We start from the raw sequence: 17,145 nt of genomic DNA, 5'->3' as shown, positions 1-17,145 counted from the left end.
AGTCACTATAAATGTAAGCAGCTAGGTAAGGTGACGTGTGCCGTCTGAGTGCCGTAAATCGTTTCGTCCTGGAAGCGACCTGGGGCGGACCCGGAGACAGTTTCCTAAAGGTATGGATATACACTATATAGAAATAGCTTATCTTCACACCGATGGTCTCATTTGCTGTTGTAGGTCATGCACAGACATCAGCAGAAACGAGAGACTTTTGCATATCCAGTTGAAAGTTCTTGTAGCCGCTTTAATTGACTGTATTCTTCTATTTAATGAGAATTGTCAACTGTTGCTGTGGCTGCTGCGCACTGTTGCAGTTGCATCGTGCACAGTCACTTCAAAAAACAGAATAATCAATTAAACAACCCCAAAAATGCTTCAAACACTAAATAATCTTAATATTGAAAGGAAACGAAATATACCCAGATAAGGTCGTAGGTCTATAACTGCACATAGTTATAGACTTCCGACCTTATCTAAGCACTTTAAATGGCATAAGTGGGTATATTTCGTTTCCTTTCAATATTAAGATTATTTAGAAAAGTATTTGAAGCATTTTTGGGGTTGTTTAATTGATTATTTTGTTTTTTGAAGTGACTGCACTGAACAAACCCAGTTGGCTCATCTTGAAGGGTTGTAACAAGTTTAAACTTAGTCCAATACTGAGCTTTTCCCTTGGTGTTGCATCTTTTTCTTTATGTTGTCCATGTTTGTGGCGGGACCTGTGGGCTGGACGCGCGAATGGGATCAGTAAAATATGATGAGTGAGGTGCAGCGGAGAGGCCCGAAGCCCGGCTGTCGGGCCCCTCGGGCCTCGGGCTCCAGCGCAGGGCTCTAATTTGAAGTACCGTATGTAAACATAAACGTCACTGATTTCTCCACAAGTTCCTACAAATGTTTCACAATAAAAGCCTATTTAGAAATTGGAGGGATTCTCTCAGCCGAGGTTATAAGGGGCTTTTAATTTGAAACAAGTTCAGGAAGTGTTGAGTTTGAAATGACGGTGCCATGCATTAAACTTTATCAAGGCAACGGGAGCGGATAAAAAGTAAAAATATAAAGATACAGAGGCAATGATAAATAACGGCCCTTTTATAATGTCTGTTTCAAATGAAGCTGGTAGCCTCTGCAGTTGTGGTGAGTAAAAGCCCTGCCGCTATTTTTTAATTTTCATCTGGTGAAAATTCTTGTATTTTTTAATATTGCAATATATATTGCAAAAAAAAAAAAAAATCACAATGTCAGTTTTTTCCAATATCGTGCAGCCCTACATTCTACTGTAGCCTTTAAAATGTCTTTTTTTTACCAAATTGTGTGGCTGCACTTTAACCTGTGTCTTGATCTTTGTCAACAGTGGATATTAATTTAAAAAAAAAAAGTTTTATGGCATTTATTCTACTATTATGTATTTATTTCTTAATATTTTACATAGAGTTTTGGGAGTTCAGACATACAACAATTCATATCCCGTCCATTTTTATTTTACATGCTGGGATCGGTACTCAGTATCGGCAGATACCTAAGGTTCAGGGATCGGTACATCTCTACTCAAGAAACCACTAGTGGTGAGGGCACTGGAAAAAATGAAAAACTAGCCAAGAATCAACCAGAAAGGACGCAGGGAGGGAAATGGTCTGTGGCCACCACCTGCAAAACCATTCCGAAAAAGGGGTTGTCTTGGTAATTGCCTCTCCTTTCCGCTGGTGTTGTCCAATTTGCACAACAGCAGGTGAAATTGATTCACAATCAGTATTGCTTCCTAACTGGACAGGTTGATATCCCAGGAGTTTGATTGACTTTGAGTGTGTACATCTAGTAGATGTCAGTCAGCATGGCCCCAGATGGGGGAAGCGGACTTGAGGCCGACATGGAAGCTAAGCAGTGTGCTGCTGTGGAAGGGTCGGCAACAAAATGTATTTTAGCCACCAAAAAAAAAGTCTATCAGTTTGTGTGTTGTACACTATAATTAATGTATTTTCACAGCTTTCCGTCAGACAACCCTTAACAGCTTCACTTCCCCATCTATGCTTTTGTCAAAGCCACCAGACTCCATTGACAAAATTAGTCATTTTAGCTTACTCAACACCTGAGCTGCGGATCTACTGCTGCTTTGATCAGGTAGTTAGTTTGTGTTACTATCACTATCTGACATTAGGCTGAAGTAGTGAGAATATTCTAAATACAGTCAACACTGATTTTGATTTTCTTGAGGTGACTCAAATACATTTTGTTGCTGACACTAGGGCTGGGCGATATGGCCTAAAAAAAAAAATCTCTGATTTTTTCACAACAAATCCGATTCACAATTTAAATCGATTTTTTTCCCCACCTAGTTAAAAAAAAATAAATATTTGGGGCCTGGTAGCACATACCTGGGGTCCAAAACTTTCAGCATGTGAATAAACCCCGGCTTTTCCACGGTAGCCTATATATGAGCACCATATCTCTTGCAATATACATGGCAACTGCATCTGTGATCGCTTTCCACCAGACCCCTTTCTTATCATACGGCAGTGTTTCCCCTACCATTCTATTTGATCACAACAGAAGTCATTTTAAGGTTACCTTTTCTATAGAACAGGTCTAAACCTTGTCCTTTTATTGAACAAACTAAATAGCCTTATGTTACAGGCTGAGCCTGGTGTGTGTGTGTGTGTGTGTGTGTGTGTGTGTGTGGAGCTGTGTATGTTTGTAGTTGATGTAGGAGGTATGAGACGTTAGTGCACCGGGTGTGGTGTGTGACGTCAGACGGATGCGCCCCAGGAAGAAAGTGAGGCATGTGCTATGTTGTTTACATCGAGCAGCCATAGTGAAGCAGTTCTGCATGCTGTTTTTGAGTTATTTCCCTCTATGTAAAAGTCAGACACTGATGACAGAGGCTGTGCATCATCCCTGCAGTGCTGAAAATAAAGTGCTGTTCTTTAACGCAGACGAAGTCCCGTTGTTTATGTGTTGCCACAACGAGCCCACCCTGAGCCCACTCTGAGCTACGGGAGCCCAGCGTGGAGCGGCGGTGGCAGATTTTAAAGAGAAACTCAATTTTCACTAAATTTATCGCCCAGCCCTTACTGCCCCTACCATGCATGTACCTATTGCATCTTGTGTACACGTAACATTAATTTCTGAGGACATGACGACAAAAGCCGCGAAAGGACAACAGATACATTAGACAGCCATCAAGCACACGTAAACATTAGGGTTGAGCTGAATACTTGGATGAAACAATTATCAGTTACAGATTATTTATCATACAAGTAAAAGTGTCAATATCCGTACTCGTGATGAACAAAAATCCTCCTTTCAGTAGCTGTTTTCAATTGTGATCAAAAATGATCTGAAGTTTAATTCAGAGGTTGTTCTGAAAAATTTTTTAAATTAATAATATGTAAAAGTTGGTATGAATAATAATAATAATAACCTCCAGTCAGGTCCCACCCACTTTCGTTTAACCCCACCCACTTTTGGTATAAACTCCACCGATTCCAAGTACAAATAGGGATACAGATAATTAAGCTGTTTGAACTACTCCCTCATCCCTAGTAAACATGTAGTGAAAAGCAAGTATATCTCCGCTTCACAGCCTCGTCACTTATCATCACACTCCCTTACCTTTTACGCAGTTTTTTATTTTGTACAATTGCAAATGTCCTGTCTGATGTTATAAGTCCTCTGGGAGCTTGTTCCCTTTATCACAGCAGTATTAAGGCATGTAGTTCTGTGAAATAATAAAAAATAATTCCTTCACTGTCCAATTAGGACATCACTTAAAACAAGTTTAAAAAATGCTGTCCAAAAGCAGAAAATATTTGGATATTGTTATAAGCACCAATCAGCCACCCTTACTTACAACCCTGTGGCTGTTTCCATAGTTTTTTGATAATGTAGCTTTTAAGGTGAACACAAGTTTTATACACTTGAGTTGATTTTGTGGCTTGAAAATGCATTTAGACTGCAGACAAATTAAAACACTCCACATACATGTTGATCCAGAAGCAGTGAACGAACAAGGATGCATGCATGGAAAGCTTAATGCATCCACTCATTTAGATAATGTAGGGTTTGTGCTTTGTTTTTGACCCTCCTGCTTCCTTTCCTGTGTTTCCTCTAGATGATGTCTGGTGTACCGACTGCTGGTCTTCATCTTCTAGCTCCTCGATGAGCCCCCACAATGCACCCTGGCGGACCAAGCCCTATTCACTCGGAAACAACCTGACATACTAATACTACTGTTCATTACTACTACTACAGCTACCATCGGAGGCCATATTGTGACTAGGCACACACTGTTGTCTGATGGACTGCTCTCAGTACTGTTGGCACCTTCACCTTCACACTCACTCACTCACTCCGCCCCCCTCCCTCCCTCCCCATTTCTGTGTGTAGGTTTGATCTCCCTAACATTGGAGCTCAGGACTGTTGTGTTTACTTTGTCAGGAACTCCCCCAATCCCAAAAGAAAGAAACACCACCAGATTGTGAAAGGGCCAGACATGGCAGCCACTCGTTTCTGGGACACTGACACTGACTGACTGAGTTAAGGCTCCTTCCTCTCCAGAAACATTTGTCATTGATGACCCTACATTTCCATTGTCACTGTCTGCTAGTTCATACCTGATCAATAAAATTGCTTTTCTATCTTTTGCAGTAAACACCACCAACTTTTTCTGTTTTTAATGATCACCACCACCACTGATGGCTCTCTTCAGTAACTAGAGCCATTTGTATTAAATAGAAAGTAAACACTTGTTTGCATGTTGTAGAGGTTAGCCTTCAGCGTCAGTTCAGAGGCTTGAGTGTTAGTTGAACCCATGAATGTACCAAAAATCTAATTTGGTATCTTGGGTGCAGGAGGTCAAGTAGTCACTCATGACAAGATGTTCTGTCTGTTCACCTCCAGGCTCTGGTATACTGCTAAATGAGCTGTGTTCCCTTTATTGTGTGTGTACAAAAGGAGTGCACTTTATAGAGGGAAGGGCATCATATGACACATTTGACCAGATGTCCAGTCACTGTGTACAGATAAACATTCTTGTTTTTCTTATTTGTATAATTTTGAAGCTGTGAATTCGTTGTAATATTGATGTGTAAACGTTTGCTCATCTGTAGGGACAGGTCTGAACATGACTTCTAAGGCTTGCTCCAGGAACCTAGCTGCAAGTTTGGGCTGCCATAAATGTAGTCATCTTCCCATCAGCATACCCCCCTGAGAGCCATGGGCTTATTAAACAAACCAGTGGTGAGGGCAGAGATGTTGCACTGAATTTTAAAGACATTTAGTGTGACATCCTTTGCTATCACAAAGGATACTGCTGTCAGTATTCGAGTTTTAGTGATCCTGCACCAATGTGGCTAACAGAGATAATTGCCAAGGGCACTGAAAATGCATTTTCTGTGAATCCCTTTTAAACAGATACTGAAAAGATTTTTATTGAGAGGAAAACTTCATCCTTTTACAGGCTACTCCAGCAGCAGTGGATTATTTTTTTTTAAATTAGTAAACAATTTGTTTGACTCTTTCAGCTTTGATAAATAACTGCCATGTCTATCAGAATAAAATGGCCTGTTGTAATTCATTATAACTGCTGCTCATTCTCTAGTTTTGGATTTTTGACCCTTGACTTCTTTGGTCAGCCGCGCTACACCTAGTGAATTATGTAAGCAACGAGATTTACTTTCTCACATTTATATTTGCCACTGTATTTGTGTACTTAAACTGTAAATAAATGAATTACTTGTACCTTTTTGTCTGACTACCTTGTGCCTGTGAAAAAAATCAGATCTCAGTGACTAGAGGGCGGGGGGGTGGGTGGTTGGGGGGGGGGTGTGACACCACATTTCTTGTGGAACATGTGTGTGAATGCTGAAATGAATTCAAGACCATGGCTGAAAATGCAGAAACAGTAATAGTAGACGTAGTAGTAGTAGTCGCAGAAGTAGATGTAATTGTAGTAGTAGCAGTAAAATACCCATTATGTATGAAAGATGTGGAAAAATTGTGTAAAAAGAAGGTGAAGTAGTAGGAATAGTCAGAAAAATGGTAAGGGGTTTAATTTGTATGAATTCATGCTGCGTATTACATGTGGTACAATTACTGAACAGTATGTGTATAATATTACAGTACATTACAATATGCATTTAGCAGTCATAATCCCAAAAGTAGCAACAGTAGTATTAGTAATAAAGGCTGTAGTAGTATGTGATAGATGGAAGACAATGATCTATAATGTAAAGATGCTGTTAAAAGAAACGCTTCTGCTGCTTTAATCTCTGCACTTGAGACTGTGAGATGCACACACCCCCACAGGTTCTGTGTTTGTGTGTCAGTGGCCTTTGCTATGGTGATTAATGAGGGCTACCTGAGAGAGCTCAGAAAAGAGGGGCACACAGAACAGACAGGGGAGAGCTGTTTTAGTGGAGATCAAACTTCTCAGATAACCTCGTTATTCCCAAACTGTTGGCCCAATCATCAAAATAACGTGATGGTCAGAGAGATAAGCTTCTCCCCTGAACGCCTGGATGTCGTTATCATGTTTGTGGAGTCAAAAATGTGATAATTGTTGCAAGCTAGAAAACTGGTATGATATGCTGTCCTCCAGAGATTTCTGGTCTCTCTCGACATGGAGTTAAGTGCATCAGTTGGTGGAGTTTCTCTGACTTTCAGGTTCACTGTGCCAAATGTGTAGGTCTGATTGCTTCCAAAGTAACACTGATGGAAAGATGACAATTTTTACTCCATTTCTACCAAGAATTATGTATGTAGAGTGAAAGTTGTGGCCTTTGACAGCAAGTTAAAGAGAAATGTTTCAGAAATGTGTTGTGTCAAAAGGTTCTAAGCTGCCACACTTCATATTGATGTAAGTATGTCACTAAATGGAACAAAGATGTCATTTAGTCATATTTCTCCACAGAAAATATATTTATTTAGGGAAAACTGGGCATCAGACATCTACGTTGTGTTAGACACAGCTCAGAAAATCAGTAAGTGCAGCAGGTGTGCGTTACATTTCTTCACCCAAGCAAGTTGTCCTTGCTCTCAGTGTTGAGCATTAGATCACACAGATACACAAAGGGCATATAGCACACAACTGCTCTCAGTGTTACAGCATTAAGCAGACCTTTACAGTGTGAGAAATACATAGGACATACAGTAAATTCATCAGCTGAGTATACAACACCCATGCACTGCACCATGTCTAACAATTCAAGTTTGTTCAAGTATCCTACAGACAAAAACAAATCAGGCAGCAACTTAATAAAGTCTCCGTAAGTAGTTCACAGCAGTCATCAAACAACAAAACAGACTTGAATTTAATTGCAGGAATGGGTGAACAGCTACAGTATGAAATCGAGCTGCCGAGGTGTATGTTGACTGCCCCAAATATTAAATAATTTATTTTCACAACTGGTTTTTGAATGTGAGTTGTCATGTTACATAAAATGTTACAAAATACAATCTGGATAGTGGTGTGACAAGATATTCTCAACACAGGGTCCACTTATTAGCATTTTTCCAGAGCTTCAAACAGCATCTTACAGTCTTTATTAGTAAATGAAGTTTGCTTCATTGTCATCTATGACCTTAGCATGGAGGTTCTGTGATAACAGGTGTTAGTATATGGACCTGCACTTGTGTAGTGCCTTTCTAGTCTTCCGTCCACTCAAAGTGCCTTTTACACTATGAGTCACATTTACACATTCACACACTCATTCATACACAGGTGGCCGAGGCGACCATACGGAAAGTGACAGTTGCGACACAAGGTGACACCTGCTACTCAGTTTTTAACACACTCACACATTGATGGAACAACCATCAGGAGCAATTTGGGCTTCAGTATCTTGCTCAAGGATACTTTGACGTGGATTGGAGGAGCGACCCGCCAATCTTCAGATTAGTAACCCCCTCTAACTTGTATCGCTTTTCTCAACTTAAGTGAGAGTTTTACAAATATAAAACCTCCATGGCTCAGAAATTCAGAATATAAAGATTCATAATTGACCTTCTTTGCAGTTTGAGTTGTCCTGTCAACAGTTTTACAGATGTCTTTTTTACGGTGGTGGTCTGTTTTTGGGCTGTTGAGTGGCCACAGGGAAAAATTTGTGACAAGGCTGAGCTGCTCTCCTAGGGGCCTGGGCAGTGTTCGCATTACGTCACCCTCCAGGTGGAGTGTTCATTGTCTGGTGTGGTGCAGTGCATTCTGGTAGTTGGAGGTTTTCTCCCTCTTGAGCAAAAGCTTAATTTTTCTGTTTTCTCTGGACATGTAGCAACAAATTCAAAACTATTTGAGTCTTTCTACTGCATAGACAGACAAATTTTAGGCAATTTTTCCAGCAGTGAAATACTTCTCTAACCCCATCCTGTGAAGAAGGCTGTGAGATGTGCTTGAAAGCTTAAGAAAAAGCCAGTTCTTGGATATTGAGTGGCATTTTTTGAGTCAGCTTATTAGAAATCTCAGGGAAATGGAAAGTAGACAGGTTCTGTCTGTGAAACAGGTACACAAAAGTAGAAGTCAGTGTCTTTGTTCAAAATGAAATGTGTGTGTGAGCAGACAGCAGTACAGAGTAGGTTTCTTACCCAGAAAAGCTGGTATCTATTGCCAGTAAAGTGAGACATTTCATGTCCAGAGGAATTGCTCTATTTTGGACCAAACTGTAATTCGTCATTTAACTAATTAACAGTAATGCGTAGAATCTGATTACAATGATGCATTTGAAGCAGTTCAGGGGAAACCTCTGCCTTGTGTCCATTATATCAAACTGTGAATTTTCATGTAGAGGACAAGATCAACCCCTGTTCGTACTCCTCACTCTTAATGTGACTCCTCGCTTTGTCTTTGCCACAGATCATCCTCTTATGTCCTCTCGGTGCACGGGTTGTCCTTTCTCTTCACTTGTCTGATTATTCATAATGCTGTGTTCTCGTCTCCAACCTTCTCCACCATCTCCGTCACCATCGTCGCCTCCTCCCCTACTTTCAAAGCATTGATGTTTCCATTTTCTGTTTCCTTTGGCTCCTCTTTGTCTTCATGATCATCCTCACCTTCCACCCTACAGTTCAGCTCCTCCTTCTCTGAGGCAGTGACAGCCATCTCCATCTTAGCCTGTGGATCTTCATTCTTCTTGCTAATGCAGAGGAAGTTACCAATGGCGATGATAAAGGCTGACAGTGTGACCTCACAGCCCGCCAACAGAAAGACGTACATGTACTGATTGGTAGCATCCAAGAGGCGACCTGGTGGGGAGTGAAAATATTAGCATGATTGTTATTGAACTCATGAGGTGAAACACCTTCATGTCGACAGATACTACAAGAAGAACATAAAGACGACTGAGAAACATCAGTGGCTGCTAAATGACAATAGTGAATAAACTTTTCCTTAGTGGACATTTGTGTCCATGGCTAGAAAGCTACTGTAATTTTCAGTCCACAGCTCTTTGGAGTCTTTGTCACTGTGGTCTAAGTGGTGGGAGGGGCTACATACCAAGAAGGTCTCAATTTTAAAGCATGGATACAAACGACATGCCTGCTGTTATGACAGCAGCACATACAGTAAATGTAATTTTGGGAAAATGTTTTTCCCTTTAACAAAGCAGTGTCATGATGTCACAAAATACTATGCAGTAGAATTTCAGTTGGACCTCAAAGTCCAGAGCTGGCTCATTTAATGCCTGGTTCACACTACACGATATCAGCCCGATTCTAGCCTGACACAGCGACGTGAATGACAATGAGTGCCGTACACGATAATCCATCGTTTCGTCTTGTATAATGTGTCATAGTAGACGACAACCGACGCCATGTCAGGGATGCCTCATGACATTCCAACAGAAAGTCTAGCATGTTTGATTTTCTTTTTGTCACGTCACAGCCATCACTTTGACGAATGGGAACACAGAACGATCTGCTGCCGTGGACAACTGTATGATAACAACACCCCAGGGTTTTTGATATTTCCTCTGGGGATGTTACCACACAGTGTAAAAAGGGAAAAATTATGGTGTGAAACAGCAGAGGCACTTTAGCAACCCAGTGAGTACTGCCATTGGCATCAAGCTAGCAAACAACGTTATTTCTTTATAATGGAGACAGACATAAAGTAAGAAAATTTAAAAAATAGTGGCTTTACTTACCACAACTGCAGAGGCTACCAGCTTTATTTGAAGCAGACTACATAAAGTTAATGCATCGTGTCGTCATTTTAAACTCAACACTTCCTATATCTGTTTCAAATTAAAAGCCCATTATAACTTCAGCTGAGAGAATCCCTTCATTTTCTAAATAGGCTTTTATATTGTGAAAGACTTGCAGGAACTTGTGGATGATTCAGTGACTTCCATGTTTGCATACGGTGCTTCAAACGGGTCCATGTCATTGGTTCGACAGCCCATTGGTTCGACATCCCATTAGTCCGACTGTCTGCGGTGCTGAACGGCTCACGGCGGGCGTATGGTGCGCCGCGACCGGCTTGAGGCAGAGCAGGCTCACGGCTTATGTGTTTGTCACTTTCTTTTTCATTTTAACCCACGCCATGATCTTTTCCTGACCCTAACCAAGTGGTTTTTGTGCCTAAACCTAACCAGACCTTAACCACAGGGCATCATGATGATTTCGGAACGGACTTCGGAACAATGAGTTTAATATGGTCGGAACAATGGGATGTCAAACCAATGGGCTGTCGAACCAATGGGCAGTTCCCGCTTCAAACATAGCTCCTGCCATCTGGTGGCGCTTTTTACATTACTACAACAACATTTCGGCTGGCACATGAACAGACACAGTGACTGAAATAGTAAAAGTAATAAAAATATGACAAGAATAACCCGATCACATCACACACGTCGTGAAAGACAACCAGGGATAATTGGTGTGGACCACTGTATAGTCTGTCATATCTTTCGGCCAAGTCACGACACGATTTTATGACTCCACAATCACGTAATGTGACATAGTCAGAACAGACAGAAATGTCGTGTAGTGTGAACCAGGCATTAGTTGGTTAGAATTAGGCCCCATTCACACAGGAAGTGTTTTAGCAGCTGGAGGTGGCTTTTTGTAATTGTTTTATGAGAATGAAGCCTTTTGCTTGCTGTTTTTGTGTTGCTATGCAGCTTGCATTTCTGCGCTCTAGGCGCCTGGAGTCTGAACACCTCGAGTTGAAAAAACTTCAACTCAGAGCGGAGAAGCTCCCCATGTCATCTCTGCTTTTTTCCCATTGTCCAATCACATGATTTGAGAGGCGGGCCTTCTATGGTGTTCACGACAACAAGTTTACAGTTGGTAAACAATGGAGGAGAAACTGGTCGTAGCAGCTGCTGGATACGCAAAGCTATACAACTTTACAAACTACAGTTACTACCATCTCAATAGAAATTAGTATGCAAACACAAGGTTTGCCACTAACTTTCCAGCAACAAGGAGAACCAAGTTGAGTTAGCAACCAAGCGTCTAACTCCCCACAGACCCAAAGCGACCGGCTTCCTCGCACCTTCGGAACAAGGACATAACAAAGACTGCTTCTGGAACCACAGCTCTTTCCAGCCTTCTTCTGCCGGCTAACAAAAGCAACACGCCTCAAACCAACTCTTCCCTCCATCCATTCAACAATTGGTATTGTTTAGGGCTGACCCCTAAGATTCGAAGATTCGATTGATTCGAATCGGGAGCCCGAGTCGTGTCTCAATCTCGGAGTCGTCATTGCAGTTGCGTGAAAATGTGGTGAATAAACTCACCATCACTACGCCATCAGAGCAGTGACAAAGCGGCATCTTTCAGTTTTCTGGGCGCGCGCTGACTGAAGTAGGCCAAGGCTAGTCCTGTCACAATGTCCTCTAAAAAAATCTAAAGTGTGGGAGCATTTCGAACAGGAGAAAGATCCCCACAAAGTCCGGTGCAAGTTGTGTCAATTACAACTAGCGTACCACTCATCAACAACGAATATGGCCAACCATTTAAAACGGGTAAGTAGCCTATAGGCAAGGCTCGTAGGCGCCAGGAAAACAGCCATGCTGTCCCCTCTGGTTAGCATATTATTAAATCTGTTATATGATGTAGCTAGCTAGGGCTTAATGTGATATATTTTATTCTTCTTCTCCCAGAATCACCCACACACCGAGAGCTCATCGAGTACTGCAGCAGCGGACCCAAGTTTAACTCAGAAGAAACTTGATTTCAGACCACCACTCTCTGAGAAGAGGAAAAGAGAAATAAATGACAAGTCAGCATTGTTGAGGGCAAAGGTTTTAAGGGATTAATGCACACACTTGAGCCAGGATACACCGCTCCCAAAAGAGAGATGATCATGTATGCAGTGAATGCGAAATATTCATCCACAAGGGGAGAGATATCCACATTAATTAACAGTTGTGATGCAGCTTGACCACTGATATCTGGACCTCGCTCCAAATGGAGGCGTATCTGACAGTTACAGCACACTTCATTACAGAAGACTGGCGACTTGAATGTTATGTGTTAGAAACGAAAAAAATGGAAGAAAGTCACATAGGAGAACATATTGCAGACATTTAAAGAGATCATTTTCGAGTGGGGCATTCCAGGAGATAAGGTCATTTCTATTGTCCACTACAATGCAACTAATATGGTTTTATGCACCAATCGTGGCTGAGGACCCATTTTGGGGAGACGTGAAGGGAGCCAGGACACACTCTCCAGCTCAAGCAACATCCTGTGTGTCGCACTGTCGCTGCTGGAAGGCGCCTCGTCTCTCACTTCAAAAAAAGTGCTAAGGCCACCGCGGCACTTGCAGAAAAACACAAAGAACAGAATGTCACTGAGCATAAACTAATACAAGATGTTACGACTAGATGGAATTCTGTGTACATGATGCTTGAACGCCTGCTAAAGCAGAGGGGGCCAGTTTCAGCTGTGCTGAAAGATCCAAGACCTGGAGCTCAAGACATCCCAGTGGCGAACGCGAAAGACAATCAGTGTTCTCCAGCCAATGATCACCCTGACAGAGCTTTTGTCCCAAGACATGAACGCATCGGTGTCTGCCACTGACTCCATGCTCATAAACATTAAGAAACGGCACTTGGTGGTGCATGATGACAACAGCAAGGTCGTTAAATCCATGAAGAATACACTAACCGAGGAGATTGACAGACGATGGAATCTCAAAGAGGGAGACCTGGAGAGCAGCATTTATGTCAAAGCAGCTATTCTTGACCCACGTTTCAAGAAGCTTTCTTTTTTCACGGATCAGCAAATGGACGGGCTTATTCAGTGGTGGCCAACCTAGCTGAGAGTCTGGCTGAGGAGTCGGCGACCAGGCCACAGACGGAAAGGGATGATGATGACGCTGGCGTGGTGGAGGAGAGTGAGCCGACACAACCTCCAAAACAGAGAGAGAGGGAGTAGGTGATGTCAATGCTGCTGTCCAGTGATGAAGAGGATGAACAGCCACATGAAAGGGACAGCGAGATGAAGGCTTATATAAAGGATCACACAAAAAGCAGTACAGGACCGCTGGAATGGTGACAAAAGAATGAGGAGAGATACCCAAAGCTGTCCAGAGTCGCGAAAAGAGTCCACTGCATCCCATCCACCTCCACACCATCAGAGAGGATTTTCTCTAAAGCTGGATTTATTATCAGCAAAACGAGAAGCGCACTTCTCCCGAGCAACGTTAACAAGTTAGTTTTCCTCTCGCATAATTTGAAAAGAATTAGGTGGACACAGGCGCAGTGAAAGTCAAGACTAATTTGTGTGATCAGGTAGGCTAAAAACCTTAAGCCAATCCATTTGATTTTTAGTTTTTGACATTTGAACTTGGTTAGCCTACAGTTGTGAACTTGTCCAAAAGGATAGGCTACAGGCCTACCTCAATGCTCTGCAGCGCGCAAAGAAACTTCAAAAGGATTATGCACTGGACACACACTGGACTTGATTTTATTTTATGCACCTTCTAACTTTTATTTTGTTATTCTGACTTTTATTTCGTTTAGTTTAGGCTATATAGGCTCTGAGTCTATTTATTATGTCCAAAAGGATAGGCTACAGGCAATGTTCTGCAGCGCGCAAAGGAACTCCAAAATGATTACGCACTGGACATGCACTGGACTTGATTTTATTTTATGCACCTTCTAACTTTAGTTTCATTATTCTGACTTTTATTTCGTTTAGTTTGGGCTATATAGGCTACGTAGTCTATTTATTATGTGGGTTTATCGCTGACATATTCACATATGTTTTTTTGTTTGTTTTTGGCATGTTGCTCTGCAAAAATTGACAGGGGGAATTTTTTCGTTATGGATGCAAGTTGAAAAATAAAGGTTTTGTACCTTACCCGATTACCTGCTTTGGTGTCTGCACAGAGAAGCAGTCAGAGCTACAGGCTACAGTGAGGCTAAAAACAGAGTTCAGAGCTACAGGCTACAGTGAGGCTAAAAACAGAGTTCATATGACATTTTTAGAAACAACTTTTTATGTCGGGGCTGCAGCACACTTGGATCACTACGGATGAGCAGTATGGAGATACTTTGTGGATTCAATTTTGTGTTCTTGGACGTTAGTCTGGGGCGCCGTCTGCCATTAGGTGTGCTAGCCACTCCCCCCGCCGATCTCCGCAAGGGATGTGAGGACTCTAAAACTTCACCAGGGCCTCCATCGGCATATGGGTGAGTAGATAATGGCTGAATTTTCATTTTTGGGTGCACTATCCCTTTAATATACTGGAATAGAACACTTTGGTCACCCCCCCCAAGCTACTGTTACCATGTTTTCAGCACCACAAATATAATTTAGAGACCAGTTAAAGTGAAAAATATGTTTCATTCGGAACAGGCAAGAGCTTTCGCTATCTTGCAGCCCACCAAATGGCTGCATGTCTCGGACCAGAGATGTCATGTGCCCTTCCAATGTTCCATGCTTTGACAGGCTTTGACAGGCTGTGACACCGTATCCAGCTTTGTTGGACATGGAAAGAAGGCAGCATGGTCAACATGGAAGTCACTGCCAAAACTGACAGATGCACTACTGACGCTGGCAAGTGGACCAAAGGAGATCCCAGATGATGCAATGAGCATTATTGAGAGGTTTGTCATACTTCTCTTTGACAGAACCAGCAGTGCTGTACTGAGTTTTTCCGTGGAAAGAGCTTCCTTCTTGCATCATCTACCTTGGTGCAGGTGCTGGTTCTGTCAAAGAGAAGTATGACAAACCTCTCAATAATGCTCATTGCATCATCAAGACTATTAAATTTGCTTATTGATATTAATTTAATTATTAATCAAAATTCCAAATTGATAGTTTAGTGAATCTTTTGAGACTGATATCTTTAACTGGCTGTCATTTTCCCTTTTTCGGGAATGGTGCCCCAAGAGGTGATTTAATGCAAATTAAGTCACATTATTTAAAATAATAAATTACTTTTATTAATAGCTATTAATTATTTCAGATAGCCAATTTGATACTTTAATTGGAGATCTATTACGAGGTCAGGCCCGTGTTAAGACTTAAGTCCCAACAAATGGTGCCACCATGTAAAACATATATATATATATATATATATATATATATATATGTATGTATGTATGTATATATATATATATATATATATATATATATATATATATATATATATATATATATATGTATACACACACTACCGCTCAAATGTTTGGGATCCAATCCAAGTTAATCATTTTATAAGGCTAATTGATTATGAGAAAGCCCTCTTGCAATTGTGTTGCACAGCTGAAAAGTTGTACTAATAAGGGAACCAAAAAGGGAACGTGGCATCTAGGTTAGTTTAGTATCTGAAGTATTAGCAGTTGTTTGTTTGTTTACAGGCTCAAAATGGCCAGAAAGAAAGAACTTCCTTTAGAGACCCGTCAGTCTATTGCTGTGCTTAGAAAGGAAGGCTATTCAATGAGAGAAATTGCGAGAAAACTTAAAATCTCTTACCATGCCATTAACTACTCCCTTCAGAGAGCACCACAAACTGGCTCTAACAAGGACAGAAAAAGGAGTGGGAGGCCCTGATGCACAACTGTGCAAGAAGACAAATATCTGAGAGTGTGTAGCTTAAGACAAAGATGCCTCACAGTATCCTCAGCTGGCAGCTGCACTAAATAGTACCAATCAAACACCAGTGTCAGTATCAACAGTGAAGAGGTGACTTCAGGATGCTAGACTTCATGGCAGAATTGCCAAGAAAAAGCCATATCTCAGACTGGCCAGTAAAAAGAAAAGACTGAGATGGGCAAAAGAGCACAGACATTGGACACTGGAAGACTGGAAGAAGGTGTTGTGGACAGATAAGTTCAAGTTTGTGGTCTTTGGATCAATCAGAAGAACATTTGTGAGACGCAGAATAAATGAGAAGATGTAAGAACTGTGCTTAATACCATCAGCCAAGCCTGGTGGAGGCAGCGTGATGGTCTGGGGGTGCTTTGGAGGTGGTAAAATAGGAGATTTGTTAAGTGGAAGGACCTTAAGGAAGGAAAGCTATCACAAGATTTTGTGAAGCCATGCCATATCCTGTGGACAGCACTTGATTGGGACCAATTTCATCCTACAACAGGATAATGACCCAAATCACACCTCCAAAATGTCTCAGCAATATTTAAAGAATAAGCAGTCAGCCAGAATTCTGACTGTAATGGAGTGGCCAGCACAGTGTCCAGATCTGAACCCTATTGAGCTGTTGTTGGAGCAGCTTGACCATATTGTATGGAGGAGGACTCCATCAAGCCAATCCATCTTGTGGGAGATGCTCCAGGAAGCATGGGGTGAAATCTCATCAGATTACCTTGAAAAATTGACAGCTAGAATGCCTAAGGTCTGTCAGGCTGTAATTGTTGTAAAAGGTGTTTTTTTTTTTTTATGAAGGCAAAGTCTGAAGTATCCATTCATCATTTCCATTAAAATCATTATTTCTAACTCTGACAATGTCAGCATTTGCTATATTTCCTATTCAGACTAATTTCATGTGTGTTTCTAGCATTTTTCCATCAACTTTTTCTCAATTTATTTGAGGAATTTCAGTCAGGATTTAGAGTGCATCATAGCACTGAGACAGCACTAGTTAAAATTACAAATGACCTTCTGATTGCTTCAGACAAAGGACTTGTCTCTGTACTTGTTTTATTAGATCTTAGTGCGGCGTTTGACACAATTGACCATCAAATTCTA

At 41.4% G+C, this 17,145-nt stretch overlaps 2 protein-coding genes across 6 annotated transcripts in view; one reads left to right on the top strand and one right to left on the bottom strand.

Moving 5' to 3' along the window:
• The window catches only part of csnk1db (casein kinase 1, delta b), a 54,060-nt gene extending 48,330 nt beyond the window's left edge, over window positions 1-5,730 (top strand). For all 4 annotated transcript variants that reach the window (XR_007570935.1, XM_050060298.1, XM_050060300.1 and 1 more), the window contains one exon: window positions 4,103-5,730. Coding sequence is in view for 2 of the 4 variants with exons in the window: in XM_050060298.1 (XP_049916255.1) it covers window positions 4,103-4,153 (51 nt within the window). In the remaining 2 variants the exon portion in view is untranslated. The remainder of the gene's footprint in view (window positions 1-4,102) is intronic.
• A 1,160-nt stretch (window positions 5,731-6,890) lies between these two features.
• The window catches only part of slc16a3b (solute carrier family 16 member 3b), a 46,308-nt gene continuing 36,053 nt past the window's right edge, over window positions 6,891-17,145 (bottom strand). For both annotated transcript variants that reach the window (XM_050060292.1, XM_050060291.1), the window contains exon 6: window positions 6,891-9,225. In XM_050060292.1, the coding sequence (XP_049916249.1) occupies window positions 8,897-9,225 (329 nt within the window). In that variant the 3' untranslated portion in view covers window positions 6,891-8,896. The remainder of the gene's footprint in view (window positions 9,226-17,145) is intronic.

The sequence above is a fragment of the Epinephelus moara genome, chromosome 13 (assembly GCF_006386435.1).
Source record: "Epinephelus moara isolate mb chromosome 13, YSFRI_EMoa_1.0, whole genome shotgun sequence".
NCBI lineage: Eukaryota > Metazoa > Chordata > Actinopteri > Perciformes > Serranidae > Epinephelus > Epinephelus moara.
This window is presented reverse-complemented; position numbering and strand designations above follow the sequence as displayed.